General features: G+C 36.6%; 2 protein-coding genes across 2 annotated transcripts; both read left to right on the top strand.

Annotated features, from left to right (window-relative positions):
* The first annotated feature begins 36 nt into the window (after positions 1-36).
* Positions 37-15342, top strand: LOC138316349 (mediator of RNA polymerase II transcription subunit 10-like). The gene is made up of 4 exons (XM_069258042.1): positions 37-170; positions 10188-10271; positions 10435-10537; positions 14606-15342. Exons 1-4 carry the CDS (start codon positions 40-42, stop codon positions 14699-14701), a joined length of 414 nt encoding a protein of 137 aa, XP_069114143.1. The 5' UTR covers positions 37-39; the 3' UTR covers positions 14702-15342.
* A 3952-nt stretch (positions 15343-19294) lies between these two features.
* LOC138316822 (uncharacterized) lies at positions 19295-20167 on the top strand. Its single transcript, XM_069258480.1, has one exon. It carries the CDS (start codon positions 19295-19297, stop codon positions 20165-20167), a length of 873 nt encoding a protein of 290 aa, XP_069114581.1.
* The last annotated feature ends 245 nt before the right edge of the window (positions 20168-20412 follow it).

Genomic DNA, 20412 nt, shown 5'->3' with positions numbered 1-20412 from the left:
ATGAAACTGACTATAAACGTCTGCATTTCCGGTTCTAAGATGGCGGACAGAATGGACCGGTTTGAAGCATTAGAGCAACAATTGGAAATGTTTATTGAAAACACGCGTCAATTGGGCATAATTGTCAGCGATTTTCAGCCACAAGGACAGAGCAATATGAATCAAAAGATGTAGGATATTTTAACGATATTTGTTTATATCTAAGGCTTTAAACAGTGATATTTTGCAAGCCTATAACTCATTACTGCTGCAATTGAACAAAACTAACTTCATTATTTGTTGGTATGTACCCTGGCTAACTGCCAGTCTTACTGTTGATATGTAATTTGTGAAGCTGCTTGTAAAATTCAGTAAAATATGAGAAAAATGTATATTTCTGGAGAAGACATAGAACTCGTGTGAATTGCATTGATGGAACCAAATAATCATGCCATCGTATTCAGTTGTGAATATGCCAGGTACAGTACCATGCCAAAAGTATTCGGTCACAATGGCGGCGTGTTTACATGACGGTTAAAACGAAACGAATTCCAAATTACTTTTACTGATATACTACACAGTCGATTGCAACGGTATTACATACTTACCTTCAGTATTTTGTAAGATGTCCTTTCAATCTGATTACGTTTAAAATTCGTTTAGGGATCGTGTTGTACAAGCTTTGAATGTAGCAAGGTGTGATCTCCGTCCAAATCCTCTGAATCTCGGAGAACAAGTCATTTGCCGATTTCACAGCTGCTACTCGAGACTGAAGTTTTCTTTTTATTAATAACCAAAGATTTTCAATTATGTTTAAATCTGGTGATTGAGCGGGCCAACTCATTCCATTAATTCCGTTCTGGGCGATGTAGTCTTGGGTGGACCTCGCACGGTGAACTGGGGCATTGTCGTCTTGGAAAAAATAGCCACCAGTAGGAAAATGTCTGGCAAGAACTGGCCAAAGATTTTCCTCCAAAACCTCCTGATATTTTGCAGCATTAATATTTCCTTCCACTCGAGCTAATGTCCCCACACCGTTCCAACAAATGCACCCCCAAATCATAACCTCGAGTTTGTTTTGGGTATTACGCGGCTGCACAAGATCCGGTCGCCATCCTTCACCCCGCTTTCTCCATATATAAACTCTGTGGTCCTGTCCAATAACTATTTTGCTTTCATCCGAGAAAATAACTCGCTTCCAATTATATATTGTCCATCTCCGCTTTTCTCTACACCAAGCAAGTCTCTTAGTTCGGTTACTCTGCTTCACGACAAGTTTCTTCCTAGAAACACACCTGGTATACCCATGTTGGCTCAGATGTCGCTGAAGTGTTCTTTTAGAAGTCGAAACATTACTTTGCTCATTGTATTTAATGGTAACATCAGTAAGGGAATCCCTCCTATTGTTTTTAACAATCCTCTCCAAAGAACGATAATCCCGCAAATTCACTAACTTTGGTCGTCCGCTTCTCGGCCTGTTTTCCACTGAACCACATGTACAAAATTTGTTAACAATGTCAATAACTGTGGACTTGGGTATTTTTAACATCATACCTATCTTTCGTCGTGAATATCCACTCCTAAACATCCCTACGATCATATTTTTAACGCCCATTGATAGTTCTTTTCCTTTTCGGCCCATCTTGGCAATACACGTCCACGGGAAAAAACAGAAAGCAGACGACAACAAAAAAATTGTGTGACGTAACATGACGTCATACGCAAACCTAAAAATGACGCACGTCATCATCAGTGACGTTTACAATGAATGCCAAGGCCATTTTCAGCGATGTTATTGACACGACGTTAACACGCCGCCATTGTGACCGAATACTTTTGGCACGGCACTGTACTCCAACAGTTTGTTTGGCAAAATCGGACCAGCAAATAGCGCAGGAGCCTATTGTAGTAAATGCAAATGGCTGATCACAAATATAGCATATAAGAAGACATTTTAATTGATACAAGTGCTCTTATATACACTATAAGGTACTCTGAACATGACAAGAAGAAGCTGCACTTAAATTACAAGAAGATCTAGCTATAGACGCAGCAGGTAGGTGGGAGGAAGATTGATTAATGTCCTTCCACCCGGACAAGTGTAACGTCCTTAGCATCTCAAACAAACGCACAAAGACCAATTATACATACAAACTCCACGACCACAAATTACAACAGGTAAAATCTAGGAATCATAAAAATAACCTAAGATGCGACACACACATCAACAACATACCTGCAAATGCTAACAAGACACTAGGATTCTTGAACGAAATCTCCAGATAAACTCACAAGATATAAAAGAACATGCTTACAAATCCATAGTCAGACCCAAACTGGAGTACTTCTCCAACGTATGGGAACCTCACCAGACAAATCAAATCATGCAAATCGAAAAAGACGCAATGCAGAGCACAGTGATTTTTCAGGGTATTTTGGGAAAAAGGTTTTTGTAACAAATTGGGAATTTTTAATCGCAAAAAGAGCAGTTTTGGGAAAAAGTTACCCGATACTGAACATGGTATTACAAGTGATTAGACTAGTGGCTTTCCGCCCAATTAAAATTGTTTAAAAATACTATATCTGCAGTGGTCAATTGCATTTTCAACACATTTTGAGTGTATTCAGACTGTACTTTGGGGAAAAAATCGTAAACTTATGATGACCGAAGTGCTGTTCATGATAAAATTTAGTGTGGCCATACTTATATAATAAGAGTGGTATATAAGCATCAGTCCAATACATATATGTATGTAGTTTCATTTAGTTGTTGTACAATGTAGCCTTATTGATTTATTAAAGTTTTTTTTTGACTCAGGCAGAATAAAATGCAAATATATCCACTAAAATGTATAGTTCACTCAAGCGCAATTTGAATGCCGATAATAATTGATCATGATTTGATAATATATATAATTCAAAATAGAAATTAAACGACATCTGTGTACATTTTGTTCACTTTTTAAACCATTTTTACATTAAATATAAATCATGGTAAATAACAAAAGCATGCTGTTTAGCATGCATCTTCAGCATGAGCGATATTATCAGTCACCTGATCAAACCAGTTTTACCGCTTCGAGAGTTCAAAGAGGGAAATAGGATTACGTAGATAACACTCAAGGAGTTCTGAAGTTAAAAGAAAAGTGTTAATCCTTGTTGGTTTTGACATTAAAGGAGAATGATCCCAATTAGGAGGATGGTAATATATAGCCTGAATAATTTATAACAGCAAAAGATTTATCTCCCCTGATCCATCAGGCTATTGAACTCTTATCGATATCATGTCTTTTGTTCTTATTGTATGCATTGACTAGCTACTGTCGTAACAGAAAAGATATCACCTTCTGACTGCCTTTTCCGCTACTGATGAATGGATGGTGTAGTGGTCAGGCCACTCGCCTTTCACCTAGCCGGCCGGGTTCGATCCACGGCACGGAGGTTAAAAGGTTAGGGGTCACCCCTCACCACTTTTGACCTTTTTTTCTTCTCTGGGAGGGAGGTCTTATTTGCTGTCAATTAAGGGTGATGGAAATTTTCTGAATTTTGAATTATAAAAGAATCCACAATTTTGATTTTTGTCTTGATGATAAATTAACATATAGATGGTTGGTTTAATTGCCTGTTGTCATTATTATATGACTGGATGGTGTGTTTACCTTGTTCATTGTCTCCCACAGCATGCTTCAAAGACTTTAAAAAGCACTTTAAAACAGCAACAATCCGACTATTAGAAGGAGACACAACATGAAATACTACAGTCTCTCAAAACAGACATTCACACATATAACACATTGATTTTGTACAGGGGAGGTAGTCCTGACCTCAATAGGACAACATGAAATACTACAGTCTCTCAAAACAGACATTCACACATATAACACATTGATTTTGTACAGGGGAGGTAGTCCTGACCTCAATAGGACAACATGAAATACTACAGTCTCTCAAAACAGACATTCACACATATAACACATTGATTTTGTACAGGGGAGGTAGTCCTGACCTCAATAGGACAACATGAAATAGTACAGTCTCTCAAAACAGACATTCACACATATAACACATTTATTTTGTACAGGGGAGGTAGTCCTGACCTCAATAGGACAACATGAAATACTACAGTCTCTCAAAACAGACATTCACACATATAACACATTGACTTTGTACAGGGGAGTAATCCTGACCTCAATAGGACAACATGAAATACTACAGTCTCTCAAAACAGACATTCACACATATAACACATTGACTTTGTACAGGGGAGGTAGTCCTGACCTCAATAGGACAACATGAAATACTACAGTCTCTCAAAACAGACATTCACACATATAACACATTGATTTTGCACAGGGGAGGTAGTCCTGACCTCAATAGGACAACATGAAATACTACAGTCTCTCAAAACAGACATTCACACATATAACACATTGATTTTGTACAGGGGAGGTAGTCCTGACCTCAATAGGACAACATGAAATACTACAGTCTCTCAAAACAGACATTCACACATATAACACTATGATTTTGTACAGGGGAGGTAGTCCTGACCTCAATAGGACAACATGAAATACTACAGTCTCTCAAAACAGACATTCACACATATAACACTATGATTTTGTACAGGGGAGGTAGTCCTGACCTCAATAGGACAACATGAAATACTACAGTCTCTCAAAACAGACATTCACACATATAACACATTGATTTTGTACAGGGGAGGTAGTCCTGACCTCAATAGGACAACATGAAATACTACAGTCTCTCAAAACAGACATTCACACATATAACACATTGATTTTGTACAGGGGAGTAATCCTGACCTCAATAGGACAACATGAAATACTACAGTCTCTCAAAACAGACATTCACACATATAACACATTGATTTTGTACAGGGGAGGTAGTCCTGACCTCAATAGGACAACATGAAATACTACAGTCTCTCAAAACAGACATTCACACATATAACACATTGATTTTGTACAGGGGAGGTAGTCCTGACCTCAATAGGACAACATGAAATACTACAGTCTCTCAAAACAGACATTCACACATATAACACATTGATTTTGTACAGGGGAGGTAGTCCTGACCTCAATAGGACAACATGAAATACTACAGTCTCTCAAAACAGACATTCACACATATAACACATTGATTTTGTACAGGGGAGGTAGTCCTGACCTCAATAGGACAACATGAAATACTACAGTCTCTCAAAACAGACATTCACACATATAAACACATTGATTTTGTACAGGGGAGGTAATCCTGACCTCAATAGGACAACATGAAATACTACAGTCTCTCAAAACAGACATTCACACATATAACACTATGATTTTGTACAGGGGAGGTAGTCCTGACCTCAATAGGACAACATGAAATACTACAGTCTCTCAAAACAGACATTCACACATATAACACATTGATTTTGTACAGGGGAGGTAGTCCTGACCTCAATAGGACAACATGAAATAGTACAGTCTCTCAAAACAGACATTCACACATATAACACATTGATTTTGTACAGGGGAGGTAGTCCTGACCTCAATAGGACAACATGAAATACTACAGTCTCTCAAAACAGACATTCACACATATAAACACATTGATTTTGTACAGGGGAGGTAATCCTGACCTCAATAGGACAACATGAAATACTACAGTCTCTCAAAACAGACATTCACACATATAACACATTGATTTTGTACAGGGGAGGTAGTCCTGACCTCAATAGGACAACATGAAATACTACAGTCTCTCAAAACAGACATTCACACATATAACACATTGATTTTGTACAGGGGAGGTAGTCCTGACCTCAATAGGACAACATGAAATACTACAGTCTCTCAAAACAGACATTCACACATATAACACATTGATTTTGTACAGGGGAGGTAGTCCTGACCTCAATAGGACAACATGAAATAGTACAGTCTCTCAAAACAGACATTCACACATATAACACATTGATTTTGTACAGGGGAGGTAGTCCTGACCTCAATAGGACAACATGAAATAGTACAGTCTCTCAAAACAGACATTCACACATATAACACATTGATTTTGTACAGGGGAGGTAGTCCTGACCTCAATAGGACAACATGAAATACTACAGTCTCTCAAAACAGACATTCACACATATAACACATTGATTTTGTACAGGGGAGGTAGTCCTGACCTCAATAGGACAACATGAAATACTACAGTCTCTCAAAACAGACATTCACACATATAACACATTGACTTTGTACAGGGGAGTATCCTGACCTCAATAGGACAACATGAAATACTACAGTCTCTCAAAACAGACATTCACACATATAACACATTGACTTTGTACAGGGGAGGTAGTCCTGACCTCAATAGGACAACATGAAATACTACAGTCTCTCAAAACAGACATTCACACATATAACACTATGATTTTGTACAGGGGAGTAATCCTGACCTCAATAGGACAACATGAAATACTACAGTCTCTCAAAACAGACATTCACACATATAACACATTGATTTTGTACAGGGGAGGTAGTCCTGACCTCAATAGGACAACATGAAATACTACAGTCTCTCAAAACAGACATTCACACATATAACACATTGACTTTGTACAGGGGAGTAATCCTGACCTCAATAGGACAACATGAAATACTACAGTCTCTCAAAACAGACATTCACACATATAACACATTGACTTTGTACAGGGGAGGTAGTCCTGACCTCAATAGGACAACATGAAATACTACAGTCTCTCAAAACAGACATTCACACATATAACACATTGATTTTGTACAGGGGAGTAATCCTGACCTCAATAGGACAACATGAAATACTACAGTCTCTCAAAACAGACATTCACACATATAACACATTGATTTTGTACAGGGGAGTAATCCTGACCTCAATAGGACAACATGAAATACTACAGTCTCTCAAAACAGACATTCACACATATAACACATTGATTTTGTACAGGGGAGGTAGTCCTGACCTCAATAGGACAACATGAAATACTACAGTCTCTCAAAACAGACATTCACACATATAACACATTGATTTTGTACAGGGGAGTAATCCTGACCTCAATAGGACAACATGAAATACTACAGTCTCTCAAAACAGACATTCACACATATAACACATTGATTTTGTACAGGGGAGTAATCCTGACCTCAATAGGACAACATGAAATACTACAGTCTCTCAAAACAGACATTCACACATATAACACATTGATTTTGTACAGGGGAGGTAGTCCTGACCTCAATAGGACAACATGAAATAGTACAGTCTCTCAAAACAGACATTCACACATATAACACATTGATTTTGTACAGGGGAGGTAGTCCTGACCTCAATAGGACAACATGAAATACTACAGTCTCTCAAAACAGACATTCACACATATAACACATTGATTTTGTACAGGGGAGGTAGTCCTGACCTCAATAGGACAACATGAAATACTACAGTCTCTCAAAACAGACATTCACACATATAACACATTGATTTTGTACAGGGGAGTAATCCTGACCTCAATAGGACAACATGAAATACTACAGTCTCTCAAAACAGACATTCACACATATAACACATTGATTTTGTACAGGGGAGGTAGTCCTGACCTCAATAGGACAACATGAAATACTACAGTCTCTCAAAAACAGACATTCACACATATAACACATTGATTTTGTACAGGGGAGGTAGTCCTGACCTCAATAGGACAACATGAAATACTACAGTCTCTCAAAACAGACATTCACACATATAACACATTGATTTTGTACAGGGGAGGTAGTCCTGACCTCAATAGGACAACATGAAATACTACAGTCTCTCAAAACAGACATTCACACATATAACACATTGATTTTGTACAGGGGAGGTAGTCCTGACCTCAATAGGACAACATGAAATACTACAGTCTCTCAAAACAGACATTCACACATATAACACATTGACTTTGTACAGGGGAGGTAGTCCTGACCTCAATAGGACAACATGAAATACTACAGTCTCTCAAAACAGACATTCACACATATAACACATTGATTTGTACAGGGGAGGTAGTCCTGACCTCAATAGGACAACATGAAATACTACAGTCTCTCAAAACAGACATTCACACATATAACACATTGATTTGTACAGGGGAGGTATCCTGACCTCAATAGGACAACATGAAATACTACAGTCTCTCAAAACAGACATTCACACATATAACACATTGATTTTGTACAGGGGAGGTAGTCCTGACCTCAATAGGACAACATGAAATACTACAGTCTCTCAAAACAGACATTCACACATATAACACATTGATTTGTACAGGGGAGGTAGTCCTGACCTCAATAGGACAACATGAAATACTACAGTCTCTCAAAACAGACATTCACACATTCACATTGATTTTGTACAGGGAGTATCCTGACCTCAATAGGACAACATGAAATATACAGTCTCTCAAACAGACATTCACACATATAACACATTGATTTTGTACAGGGGAGTAATCCTGACCTCAATAGGACAACATGAAATACTACAGTCTCTCAAAACAGACATTCACACATATAAACACATTGATTTTGTACAGGGGAGGTAGTCCTGACCTCAATAGGACAACATGAAATACTACAGTCTCTCAAAACAGACATTCACACATATAACACATTGATTTTGTACAGGGGAGGTAATCCTGACCTCAATAGGACAACATGAAATACTACAGTCTCTCAAAACAGACATTCACACATATAACACATTGATTTTGTACAGGGGAGGTAGTCCTGACCTCAATAGGACAACATGAAATACTACAGTCTCTCTCAAAACAGACATTCACACATATAACACATTGATTTTGTACAGGGGAGTAATCCTGACCTCAATAGGACAACATGAAATACTACAGTCTCTCAAAACAGACATTCACACATATAACACATTGATTTTGTACAGGGGAGGTAGTCCTGACCTCAATAGGACAACATGAAATACTACAGTCTCTCAAAACAGACATTCACACATATAACACTATGATTTTGTACAGGGGAGGTAGTCCTGACCTCAATAGGACAACATGAAATACTACAGTCTCTCAAAACAGACATTCACACATATAACACATTGATTTTGTACAGGGGAGGTAGTCCTGAAATCAATAGGACAACATGAAATACTACAGTCTCTCAAAACAGACATTCACACATATAACACATTGATTTTGTACAGGGGAGGTAGTCCTGACCTCAATAGGACAACATGAAATACTACAGTCTCTCAAAACAGACATTCACACATATAACACATTGACTTTGTACAGGGGAGGTAGTCCTGACCTCAATAGGACAACATGAAATACTACAGTCTCTCAAAACAGACATTCACACATATAACACATTGATTTTGTACAGGGGAGGAATCCTGACCTCAATAGGACAACATGAAATAGTACAGTCTCTCAAAACAGACATTCACACATATAACACATTGATTTTGTACAGGGGAGGTAGTCCTGACCTCAATAGGACAACATGAAATACTACAGTCTCTCAAAACAGACATTCACACATATAACACATTGATTTTGTACAGGGGAGGTAGTCCTGACCTCAATAGGACAACATGAAATACTACAGTCTCTCAAAACAGACATTCACACATATAACACATTGATTTTGTACAGGGGAGGTAGTCCTGACCTCAATAGGACAACATGAAATACTACAGTCTCTCAAAACACAGACATTCACACATATAACACATTGATTTTGTACAGGGGAGGTAGTCCTGACCTCAATAGGACAACATGAAATACTACAGTCTCTCAAAACAGACATTCACACATATAACACATTGATTTTGTACAGGGGAGGTAGTCCTGACCTCAATAGGACAACATGAAATACTACAGTCTCTCAAAACAGACATTCACACATATAACACATTGATTTTGTACAGGGGAGGTAGTCCTGACCTCAATAGGACAACATGAAATACTACAGTCTCTCAAAACAGACATTTACACATATAACACATTGATTTTGTACAGGGGAGGTAGTCCTGACCTGAATAGGACAACTACGGTATACGGACTGAGTAGTGATTTTAATTGATTTGGAGCTTCATTACTTCATTTTGTATTGATTTGTCAACAATGAAAAAAAAAATCTTTAACTTTCATTTTACAGTCAGAAGATGGTTGCTGGGATGCAGGAAATTGACAAGCTAAAATCCCAAATGAGTGATATCAATGTTCCATTAGAGGTGTTTGAGTGAGTTCGATTTTATGTAATTCTTACAATTTGGTTAAAAATGGAAAATAGAAATATCATTAATATTCTAGAAACTGCACACATAATGTTATGTTCCAAATGAAACATGTCATTTTATCTGAGAACATGCAGAATATCACTTTTAAATTTCCATTAATTTCAGTTACATTGATCAAGGAAAAAATCCAAATCTGTACACAAAAGACTGTTTGGAAAAGGCACTGGCAAAAAATGAGCAAGTGAAGGGAAAAATAGATAATTTGAAGGTAAGCAATTTTTTTGTATGTGTACATATTGATTAGAAGTGTAGAAATCCAGAAAAAACGAAGTAGAAATAATAACCATGGATTGTATAATAAAATGGTTTTTGAATCTTGTTTTGTAAAGTTGTATTATTTAGCTGTTGTATAGGTGGCCATCAGGTATATGTAGTCTTCGTTTGTTGGGTCCGTATAACTTCTTGTGCGTTGAGAATTGTCGTTGAAATGATGATTGACTCTGATGTTTTGGTTCACATTTTATTCTGCTGTATTTCATACGTTACATAGAGTCATTGTTGATACATGTGGCCCAAAATGGGACCACACACAAGGTGTGTGCTCCTCTATGTTTCTCCCTCTCTCTTCTACAATAAGTGGTCAGCTCTATTTATACATAACAACGAGAGCATGGGGATCAGTATTTGGCCATGATATCCAACACCTGAAACATCTGATACATGGATAGCTACTGCATAACATAAGTAACACGCTGAACCAATTAATACTGACCAGTTTCACAATTAGCATTACATATAAGATGTTCAGGCACCACATACCATTACACAACAACGAGAAACTTATACCTGTAACCCAGACTATTACGTACAGACCTGGCCAGCTATCGCATGACACCCACAGTATATATACGTTTAGACCTGGGACACACACGAATAGCTGTAAGTCTATATCAGTATCTTATGAAATAAAACTTATTATATTATATTACGTCCCCTTGTTAGTAATTATTTAAAATTAGTTATAATTTGAAATAATAATGATAAATTTAAAATAAAACTTATTATATTCCGCTATGTTTCCGAAATACAATCTAAATTGATACAAGACTTAAACATTATCATATGAAGAATTTATATAAAGCTTGATAATCATAGATTATGTACTTAATAATTATAAATGATGTACAATGTAAATCAACTTGAAGAACGTACAAGAACTGATTCTATATTTGTAGCTAGAGTTTGTGTAAGCAAAATACAAAAACAATTACTGGACTTCGACATATTCATGATAATTATGCTGTTATTAAAATAAAAATGAAAATGAAAGCAAATGAATAGCGCTAGGTCAACGCCATATCGTTTTAAAACACTAGCATGATGCCTCGTCTTTAATTAGACTGAGACTGGTAAACAATTAATGTAATGATACAATTCACAGGAAGTTTTTTGTTGTTGTGCAAGTAATAAATGTAGCAAAGTTGTGTAAATAACGCAAGAGGAACATATTTCAACTTATGTGAACCCAGCATAAAACTGCATTGGGCATTCCCCAAATTATTCTAAGTTAATGTGTTTGTATATCTTACATTATGTTTAAGTGAATATGAATATCATGTGTATTAATGTCACAATATAAAATGTTAAAAGAACTTCCATATGAAAAATTATAGTACAACAGCATAACCATGGATAAGTCACAGAGTATATAAAAATTTAGCAATAAATTGTTACATTGCTGTAAGAAAATCTGTTCTACATTATTTGTATTAATAAAGTGGAAAAATATTCTCTAATTAATCATTGGTATTTATATTACAGTGTGTAGCTACATTAGAACATAATATGTTTCTTGTTAGTTATCAGTTATAAATGTACATGATGCAATATAATTAATTGAATAATTTGACCTGGGCACAGTGTTTTGTATATCTGTTAAACGTTAGTTGATAAATCAATTATAAAATGACCAATATATAGAAATTACCAAGTGCATGGTTACAAATGTATTGTGAATGATATTTAAGTATTAACCAACCAGTAAAAATGAAAATGCTATAAAAAAGTAATTGTACATTTGCTCAGAGTAACAACATATGTAAAACAGAATTTTGTTGTATTGTATTTCAAATATCTTAGACTAATAGTAATTTTAAGAATGTTTAAATATCATGATTTTGTAAAATAAAGGATGATAGAGTTCATTAGCATAGAAATTTCATTTAGTTCATAAATCCAAAAAGAATAAAAAAAATGATTAACCTGAACTAGTACTGTTCAAACTTGTGCTATATAAAAATGGAGTTAATGAAAAGAAAAAAAATGCTTGTGCTGACGTCATGCCGTATTAACAATCAAGCCGTGAAATCTTGCACTCCAATCAGGCTAAGATCTTATAATCAATAAAATGAAATGAAAATCATCTTACAAAGAAAGTTCCATGTTGTGTATTTGTGTGTGCATGTAAACGTTGAGAGAGAAACATAAAAAACTTGTTTGTGCCCGGCATTAAACTGCATCGGGTATTCCTCCCAACGTGAAATAATATACATAAACGTAAATATGTCATTAATATCGAGAAAATGGGCCTTAATGAATTAGCTCACCACCCTATTGTTCTCAGACATACTGGAAGTTCCAATTACTTTTAAAACTGCATGTTAGACCATGTCAGCAGAACATTTCCAGACGTTTAAATATGTGTTTTATATTATGAAATTGTATTTGTGTCAATAAAAAATAGTTTAAAACAAAAAGTATGTTAAGGAACCTTCTCTGAGAATGATGAAAATGAAGAGCACAAGTCATGAACGTATCAATATAATTAGTTTAACATAATATAACTTTAGCAAAAATCTAAGTTCAGGAAAAAAATGATATTACAAAAATTATAAATTACAGAATTATTGTAATAACAACTTGGTGAAGTAAAATAAAGGAGTGTATAGTAAACATACAGAATTTAGAATAGTATGTATTACACTACATTATTAGATGAATATTTGCTAAGAACAACTATCATCCTTTTGCGTGTGTGTACAAATAATAAACTTGGTTTTACATTGTTTTTAAAATCTGTAGTAAAAAGTAACGTTAAATTGAGATCTTGTAAGAATTAGACGAAGAACAAATTAAGAATTAAGAAAAGATGTTAATATAGATTTAGAAAAAAAATAAACATAATACATTACTGAACACTAAATTCCAATATCTCAAAACACTGATCAATGTGCAAAATTTTTTAAGAAATCACAATTATTATAAAGAGTTCATTTTCTTTCTTCTTTCTTCGTTCTTCTGTCTTCTTACTGGTTGGTGTATGGTGGTTGTGGTCATTAGCGTTGGTTCCTTGAAGATTCTTATTGTAAGTGTGTTCTGTGTTCTTGTGGCACTGATGATCGTAGAATGGAATGGAATATGGCTGCTGGTCGAAAATTTGTTGTTGATGTGTTGTTTGTAGCTGGCGATCATTTAGTGGAGTAGCTCCGCGAAGTGTCCAATGGTCTGGTATTCATAAAGTGGTGCCCTTCTGCTTAACCCAGGTCCCATCGCACGTCACAGCGCCAGTATAATAAAATGGTTTTTGAATCTTGTTTTGTAAAGTTGTATTATTTAGCTGTTGTATAGGTGGCCATCAGGTATATGTAGACTTCGTTTGTTGGGTCCGTATAACTTCTTGTGCGTTGAGAATTGTCGTTGAAATGATGATTGACTCTGATGTTTTGGTTCACATTTTATTCTGCTGTACTTCATACGTTACATAGAGTCATTGTTGATACATGTGGCCCAAAATGGGACCACACACAAGGTGTGTGCTCCTCTATGTTTCTCCCTCTCTCTTCTACAATAAGTGGTCAGCTCTATTTATACATAACAACGAGAGCATGGGGATCAGTATTTGGCCATGATATCCAACACCTGAAACATCTGATACATGGATAGCTACTGCATAACATAAGTAACACGCTGAACCAATTAATACTGACCAGTTTCACAATTAGCATTACATATAAGATGTTCAGGCACCACATACCAATTACACAACAACGAGAAACTTATACCTATAACCCAGACTATTATGTACAGACCTGGCCAGCTATCGCATGACACCCACAGTATATATACGTTTAGACCTGGGACACACATGAATAGCTGTAAGTCTATATCAGTATCTTATGAAATAAAACTTATTATATTATAATTGAAATGTTAACAGACTCATATCCATGTTTTATCAACTTTTGAATATTAAAGCTGTTGTTAAATTTTGACTTTTATTATTATTTCTTTTTATTTTAATTTTTAATCCTATGGAAATTATTATTTTATTTTGTAGAAATTCAAGACTTTACTACTTGTTGAATTGGACAAAGTTTTCCCTAAAGAAATAAACACATACAGAGCCCTTAGGAGTAACGATCGGCCATTATAGTACAACGACAAATTTGTATATATAGAATGGCAGCAAGCAACAGCATGGACGGCCGCTTATGCATGGATCCATCAACATTAAGTCACATTTACACTCGCTGTTGTATAATGTGGAGTATTACTGGTTTGTTGTAAGCGATTGCAGTAGTTTTTAATTGAGGTTTTATAGAGTCAGATTTAGGTATGTTGATTGATTTTCATGCACAACCATTACTGGGTATTTGTAAAAACAATGTATACAGGTGGGTTGTCAGTGTGGACAAATAGTGATACTTTTATGAGTACAATGTAAATAGTATTGTGTCTTTATCATTGTGTGTTTGTATACAAGTGAGTGATGAGATAAAAACATTTCAAATAAATGAAAATAAGAGGAGGAAATGTTTGAACGAGAGAGTAAAATGAGAAAGTGTCTGATTGGCGTGTAAGTTGAAGAAGGTGAGAGAAATTAGTATGTTAGTGCAGATCAAGATACATATAAATCTATATATTTCCTTGCTGATGTAGACTGGTAAGGAAAGGGTAAATGCTTGTACATAAAGGATGTGTTTTTATGAATATCAAAAAGATGAGCTATAGAATGTGAACAAAGTGTTTTTGATATTTGTAAATAAAATCAGCAGAAACCTGGAAGTAAAAGAATTTGTTGTGACAACTTTTAAAAACAAAATTTGTATGTGATAAGAGTTCTATAATGGGATTCCGTTATAGTCTGCCGTCCACCGTCCATCTAGTGTAAACTTTTCATTTAAACAACTTCTTCTCAATAACCAAAGACCAAGGGTACTTATATTTGGCCTGTATCATGCTTGGATGAAGGGCTACCTAGTTGGTCAAATGAATGACCTTCACCTTCATTCAAGGTCACAGGGGTCAAAAAGGCTAAAATCCTTGTTCTCAATAACCAACAAGAGGCCCATATGCCTCAATGGTCATCTGCCTATTGGCACAATACAACACATCAATGAATATAGTAGTGGCAAACAATAATGGCAATATAAAAGAAATCTTTTATTAGAAGAAGTTCAGGTTATGATATATTTGATGAATTAGACCATGAATGAAGGTCCCTTGATCCCAACCATGCCACAAATCTAATATCCAGTGTCCAGGCCTGTTAGTTATTTGCAAGAAGTCTTTAAAATTTTAGACTATTTGACTCCTATGACCTTGAATAAAGGTCAATGTCATTCACTTCAACAAATTTGGTAACCCTTCATCCCAGCATGCCACAGGCCCAATATCAGGTGTTTAGGCCTCTTAGTTATTCACAAGAAAACGTTTTAAATTTTTAGCCTATATAACCCCTGTGACATTAACTAAACGTCCAGGTCATTCATTTGAACAAACTTGGTAGCCCTTCATCTAAGCATACCACAGGCCCAATATTAGGTGTCTAGGCCTCTTAAGTTTTTCACAAGAAATCGTTTAAAGATTTTAGCCTATTTGACCCCCGTGACCTTGAATGAAGGTCAATGTCATTCATTTGAACAAAACGTTGTAGTCATTCATTCTAGCATGCCACAAGCCCACTATCATCAGGTCTCTATGACTCTTAGTTATCAACAAGAAGTCGCTTAAAAGATTTTAGCCTATTGACCTTTGTGTCCTTGAATGAAGGTCAATGTCATTTATTTGAACAAACTTGATAGCCCTTCATCCCACCATGCTGCAGACCTAATATGAGTACCCCGGTTCTTAAGAAGAAGTCGTATAAAGATTTTAGCTTTTTTGACCCCTGTGACCTTGAGTGAATGTCAAGGTCATTCATTTAAACAATCTTGATAGCGCTTCATCCAAGCATGCTACCGAATGAAGTATTAGTTTCCAGACGATAACTTGAGAAAAAATTAAGGGAATTTGATCAAACTTCACACAGTGGTAGCATATGACAAAATACAGCTTGGGATTGAATTTGGGGTCCAAGGTCAACTGCAAAGCTTAAGGTCACTGTTACTATAAAAAGGTTGTTTCACAAAATATTAGTTTCCAGACAATAACTTGAGAAAGCTTTAACGTATTTTAATCAAGCTTCACACAATGGTAGCATATGAGAAAATACAGCTTAGGGTTGAATTTGAGTTCAAAAGGTCGACTACAAAGGTCTCTGTTACGAAACAATAGATTGTTTCACAAATTTCAGTTTCCGAATGATAAGATGAGAACACATCAACGGAATTTGTTCAAACTTCATACAATGGTAACATAAAAAAATGTGATTGACGGCAGGGGACGTGTGTTGCTTGCTACACTTACAGTAAGCTTGTTGAAATAATGCTTCGTTTCATCATAATACTATTTCGTTTTTTTCGTGTTATCAAAATGTAATTATGTTTTATCGATATACTATTTCGTTTTTATCGAAATACTATTTCGTTTTTATCGAATAACTTTTTCGTTTTAATGAAATAATAGTAAGATGTTATTACTTAACCATTTTAATATAATACATTTTATCAGGTTGAGGGTCAAGATATAAATGAGAGTGCCAACGGGCTTACGGCTTATATCAAAACTCGAGGACTGATAAATTGTATACCACAAACAAATAAATGTACTTTTTGTAAACAATAATTCTAAAGCCCTACCTCACGCACCCCGGAATATTTCCCATAGAAAGTGATATAACAAATAGATAAACAGACGACATTACTGATATAAAGTCTTTATGAGGTTGATTAAAGCCGAAGAACCAACAGAAAATCCAGTGACTAGCGCGCGGTTAGTACATGTACATTTCTACCTTTTAACTATATGATTTTTAAGAACTTTGATTTTTCCCGTTTTACCCCACAATCATCAGATCGTGGGCTATTCAAATCGCCTTTCGTCCGTCGTCCGTCCGTCTTTCCGTTAACAATTCTTGTTACCGCTATTTCTCAGAAAGCACTAAAGGGATCTTTCTCAAATTCCGTGTGTAGGTTCCCCTAGGGCTCTAGTTGTGCATATTGCATTTTGGGACCGATCGGTTAACAAGATGCGTAGGTTCCCCTTGGGTTCTAGTTGTGCATAGTACCTTTGGGACTGATCGTTTAACAATATGGCCGCCATCTTGGATTTCACCACTGTTTCTCAGAAAGTAATGAAGCGATCTGTCTTAAATTTCATATGTAGTATGTTTGAAAAAGTTTGAAAAGCAGGGAAAAGATCCCTGTTTCTATTGTCAGACATATAGATCATTCTTTGGTGGGCTTTAAGATCCTTCTGGGATCTCCTGTTATTAGTATGTTTAGTACTCTATAGGTTATAACAACTTGCATTGTAGGTTTCTGTTAATCATGTAATATTATGAATATTAGCCAATGATGTAACTTGAGTTTTATTTTATTTATTTGCGGTATACAATATAAAAACACTGTTCATGATTCGTCTACTTCAGAAGAGTAAAAATCTTATGCAATGTTTTAAATGGCACACTAATCATTCCGTTTGGGTGTTATATGTGATCTTTTGCGCTTAAAACAATGGGTCATCAAAACGGTGTCGATCAAACGAAATAAAAGATAAGAAATGACACATCAACCCAAAAATCCCTGTCCCAAATAACTGACAGGTCAGAAATGACACATCAATCCAAAGTCCCTGTCCTTACAACTGACAGGTCAGAAATGACACACAGAGGCGTAGGAAGAGGGGGGGGGGGACAGGGGGGCAAACATGTCTTTTTGCCCCCCCCCCCCCCCCCCCCTATTTTCGCCGAGTGAAATGTTCTAAAAATGCACATTTTAAGAAAAAATAATGGGTCCTCCTGCAAATTTTTGTACTTCATTTTAGAAAATTTTCCGCTGCGCGGCACGTTTCCAAAAAACGTTCAAGCACTTTTTGTTCGAATCTGTAATAATGAAAATCAATACACACGAACTAGACTAAAAATGTCCATCAAGGGATTATACTACATTGTACTTCAAAAATGCTTCTTAAAAGATTAATTTGTTTACATGTCTTAGCAAGACAAATAACTCATTATAATTTTGAGTTACACAACAATGTGCCGATGGTGTAAATCCGGTATGTTCGAATCGAGTAGGGTTGCATAATGGTATGAAAAAACTCACAATTATCATTTCTAAATGCAGGTAACTTTATTTCGAAAAACTACCGTGTTAAGAACGCTTTAAAATAAAAAAAAAATCCCCCAAACACCAAAACCTTGGGCCTTCGGCGCTCGCAAAATCATCAAATACATCGTAAAACTCATGTCAGCCATTCTAAATCGTAATTTTTTTCCCATGGGAGACCCCCGGAACCCCAAACACCAAAACCTTCGGCCTTCGGCGCTCGCAAAATCATCAAAATACATCGTAAAACTCATCTCAGCCATTCTAAATCGTAATATTTTTCCAGTGGATACCCCGGAACACACACCCCCAACTCGTGCATGGGTTATATGTAATGATATATGAAAAAAAGTAGATCAAGATTCTCCCCTGTGGGTGTGGAGCGCGCGAGGGGAAGGGGGTGTTACGATTTTTTGAGGACATTTGCCCCCCCCCCCCCCCCCCGGACATTTGCCCCCCCCCCCCCCCTTTACGTTTCAACTTCCTACGCCACTGACAAACCTGATATCCTAGCCCTTACAACTGACAGGTCAGAAATGACACGCAAACCCGATGTACTAGCCCTTACAACTGACAGGTCAGAAATGACACACAAACCCGATGTCCTAGCCCTTACAACTGACATGTCAGAAATGACTCACAAACCCGATGTCCTATCCCTTACAACTGACAGGTCAGAAATGACACACAAACCCGATGTCCTAGCCCTTACAACTGACAGGTCAGAAATGACACACAAACCCGATGTACTAGCCCTTACAACTGACAGGTCAGAAATGACACACAAACCCGATGTCCTAGCCCTTACAACTGACATGTCAGAAATGACTCACAAACCCGATGTCCTATCCCTTACAACTGACAGGTCAGAAATGACACACAAACCCGATGTCCTAGCCCTTACAACTGACAGGTCAGAAATGACACACAAACCCGATGTCCTAGCCCTTACAACTGACAGGTCAGAAATGACACACAAACCCGATGTCCTAGCCCTTACAACCGACAGGTCAGAAATGACACACAAACCCGATGTCCTAGCCCTTACAACCGACAGGTCAGAAATGACACACAAACCCGATGTCCTAGCCCTTACAACTGACATGTCAGAAATGACACACAAACCCGATGTCCTAGCCCTTACAACTGACAGGTCAGAAATGACACACAAACCCGATGTCCTAGCCCTTACAACTGACAGGTCAGAAATGACACACAAACCCGATGTCCTAGCCCTTACAACTGACAGGTCAGAAATGACACACAAACCCGATGTCCTAGCCCTTACAACTGACAGGTCAGAAATGACTCACAAACCCGATGTCCTAGCCCTTACAACCGACAGGTCAGAAATGACACACAAACCCGATGTCCTAGCCCTTACAACTGACAGAAATGAGACATATTAACCCAAAATCACAGTCCCTAAGAAAGGACACAACAACTCCTGTGTTTCTGACTCCCTAAAACACTTATGATCGCTTACAATCGGTTTCATTGTTTCATTCTGGGTAATGGGGACATGTAAAGTTCGCATGGATAAACTCTCTGTTTATACCAGGAAGATCAGCAGATATATTATGAATTATTTAAGCAAACAAATTTCAAGATCTTTTACAAACTTCCTGATTGACTGTCACGACTGATAAGACCC

Source organism: Argopecten irradians, chromosome 2 (genome assembly GCF_041381155.1).
Source record: "Argopecten irradians isolate NY chromosome 2, Ai_NY, whole genome shotgun sequence".
Taxonomy (NCBI): Eukaryota; Metazoa; Mollusca; class Bivalvia; order Pectinida; family Pectinidae; genus Argopecten; species Argopecten irradians.
The sequence above is the reverse complement of the archived record's forward strand: the minus strand, read 5'-3'. Positions and strand labels throughout refer to the sequence as shown.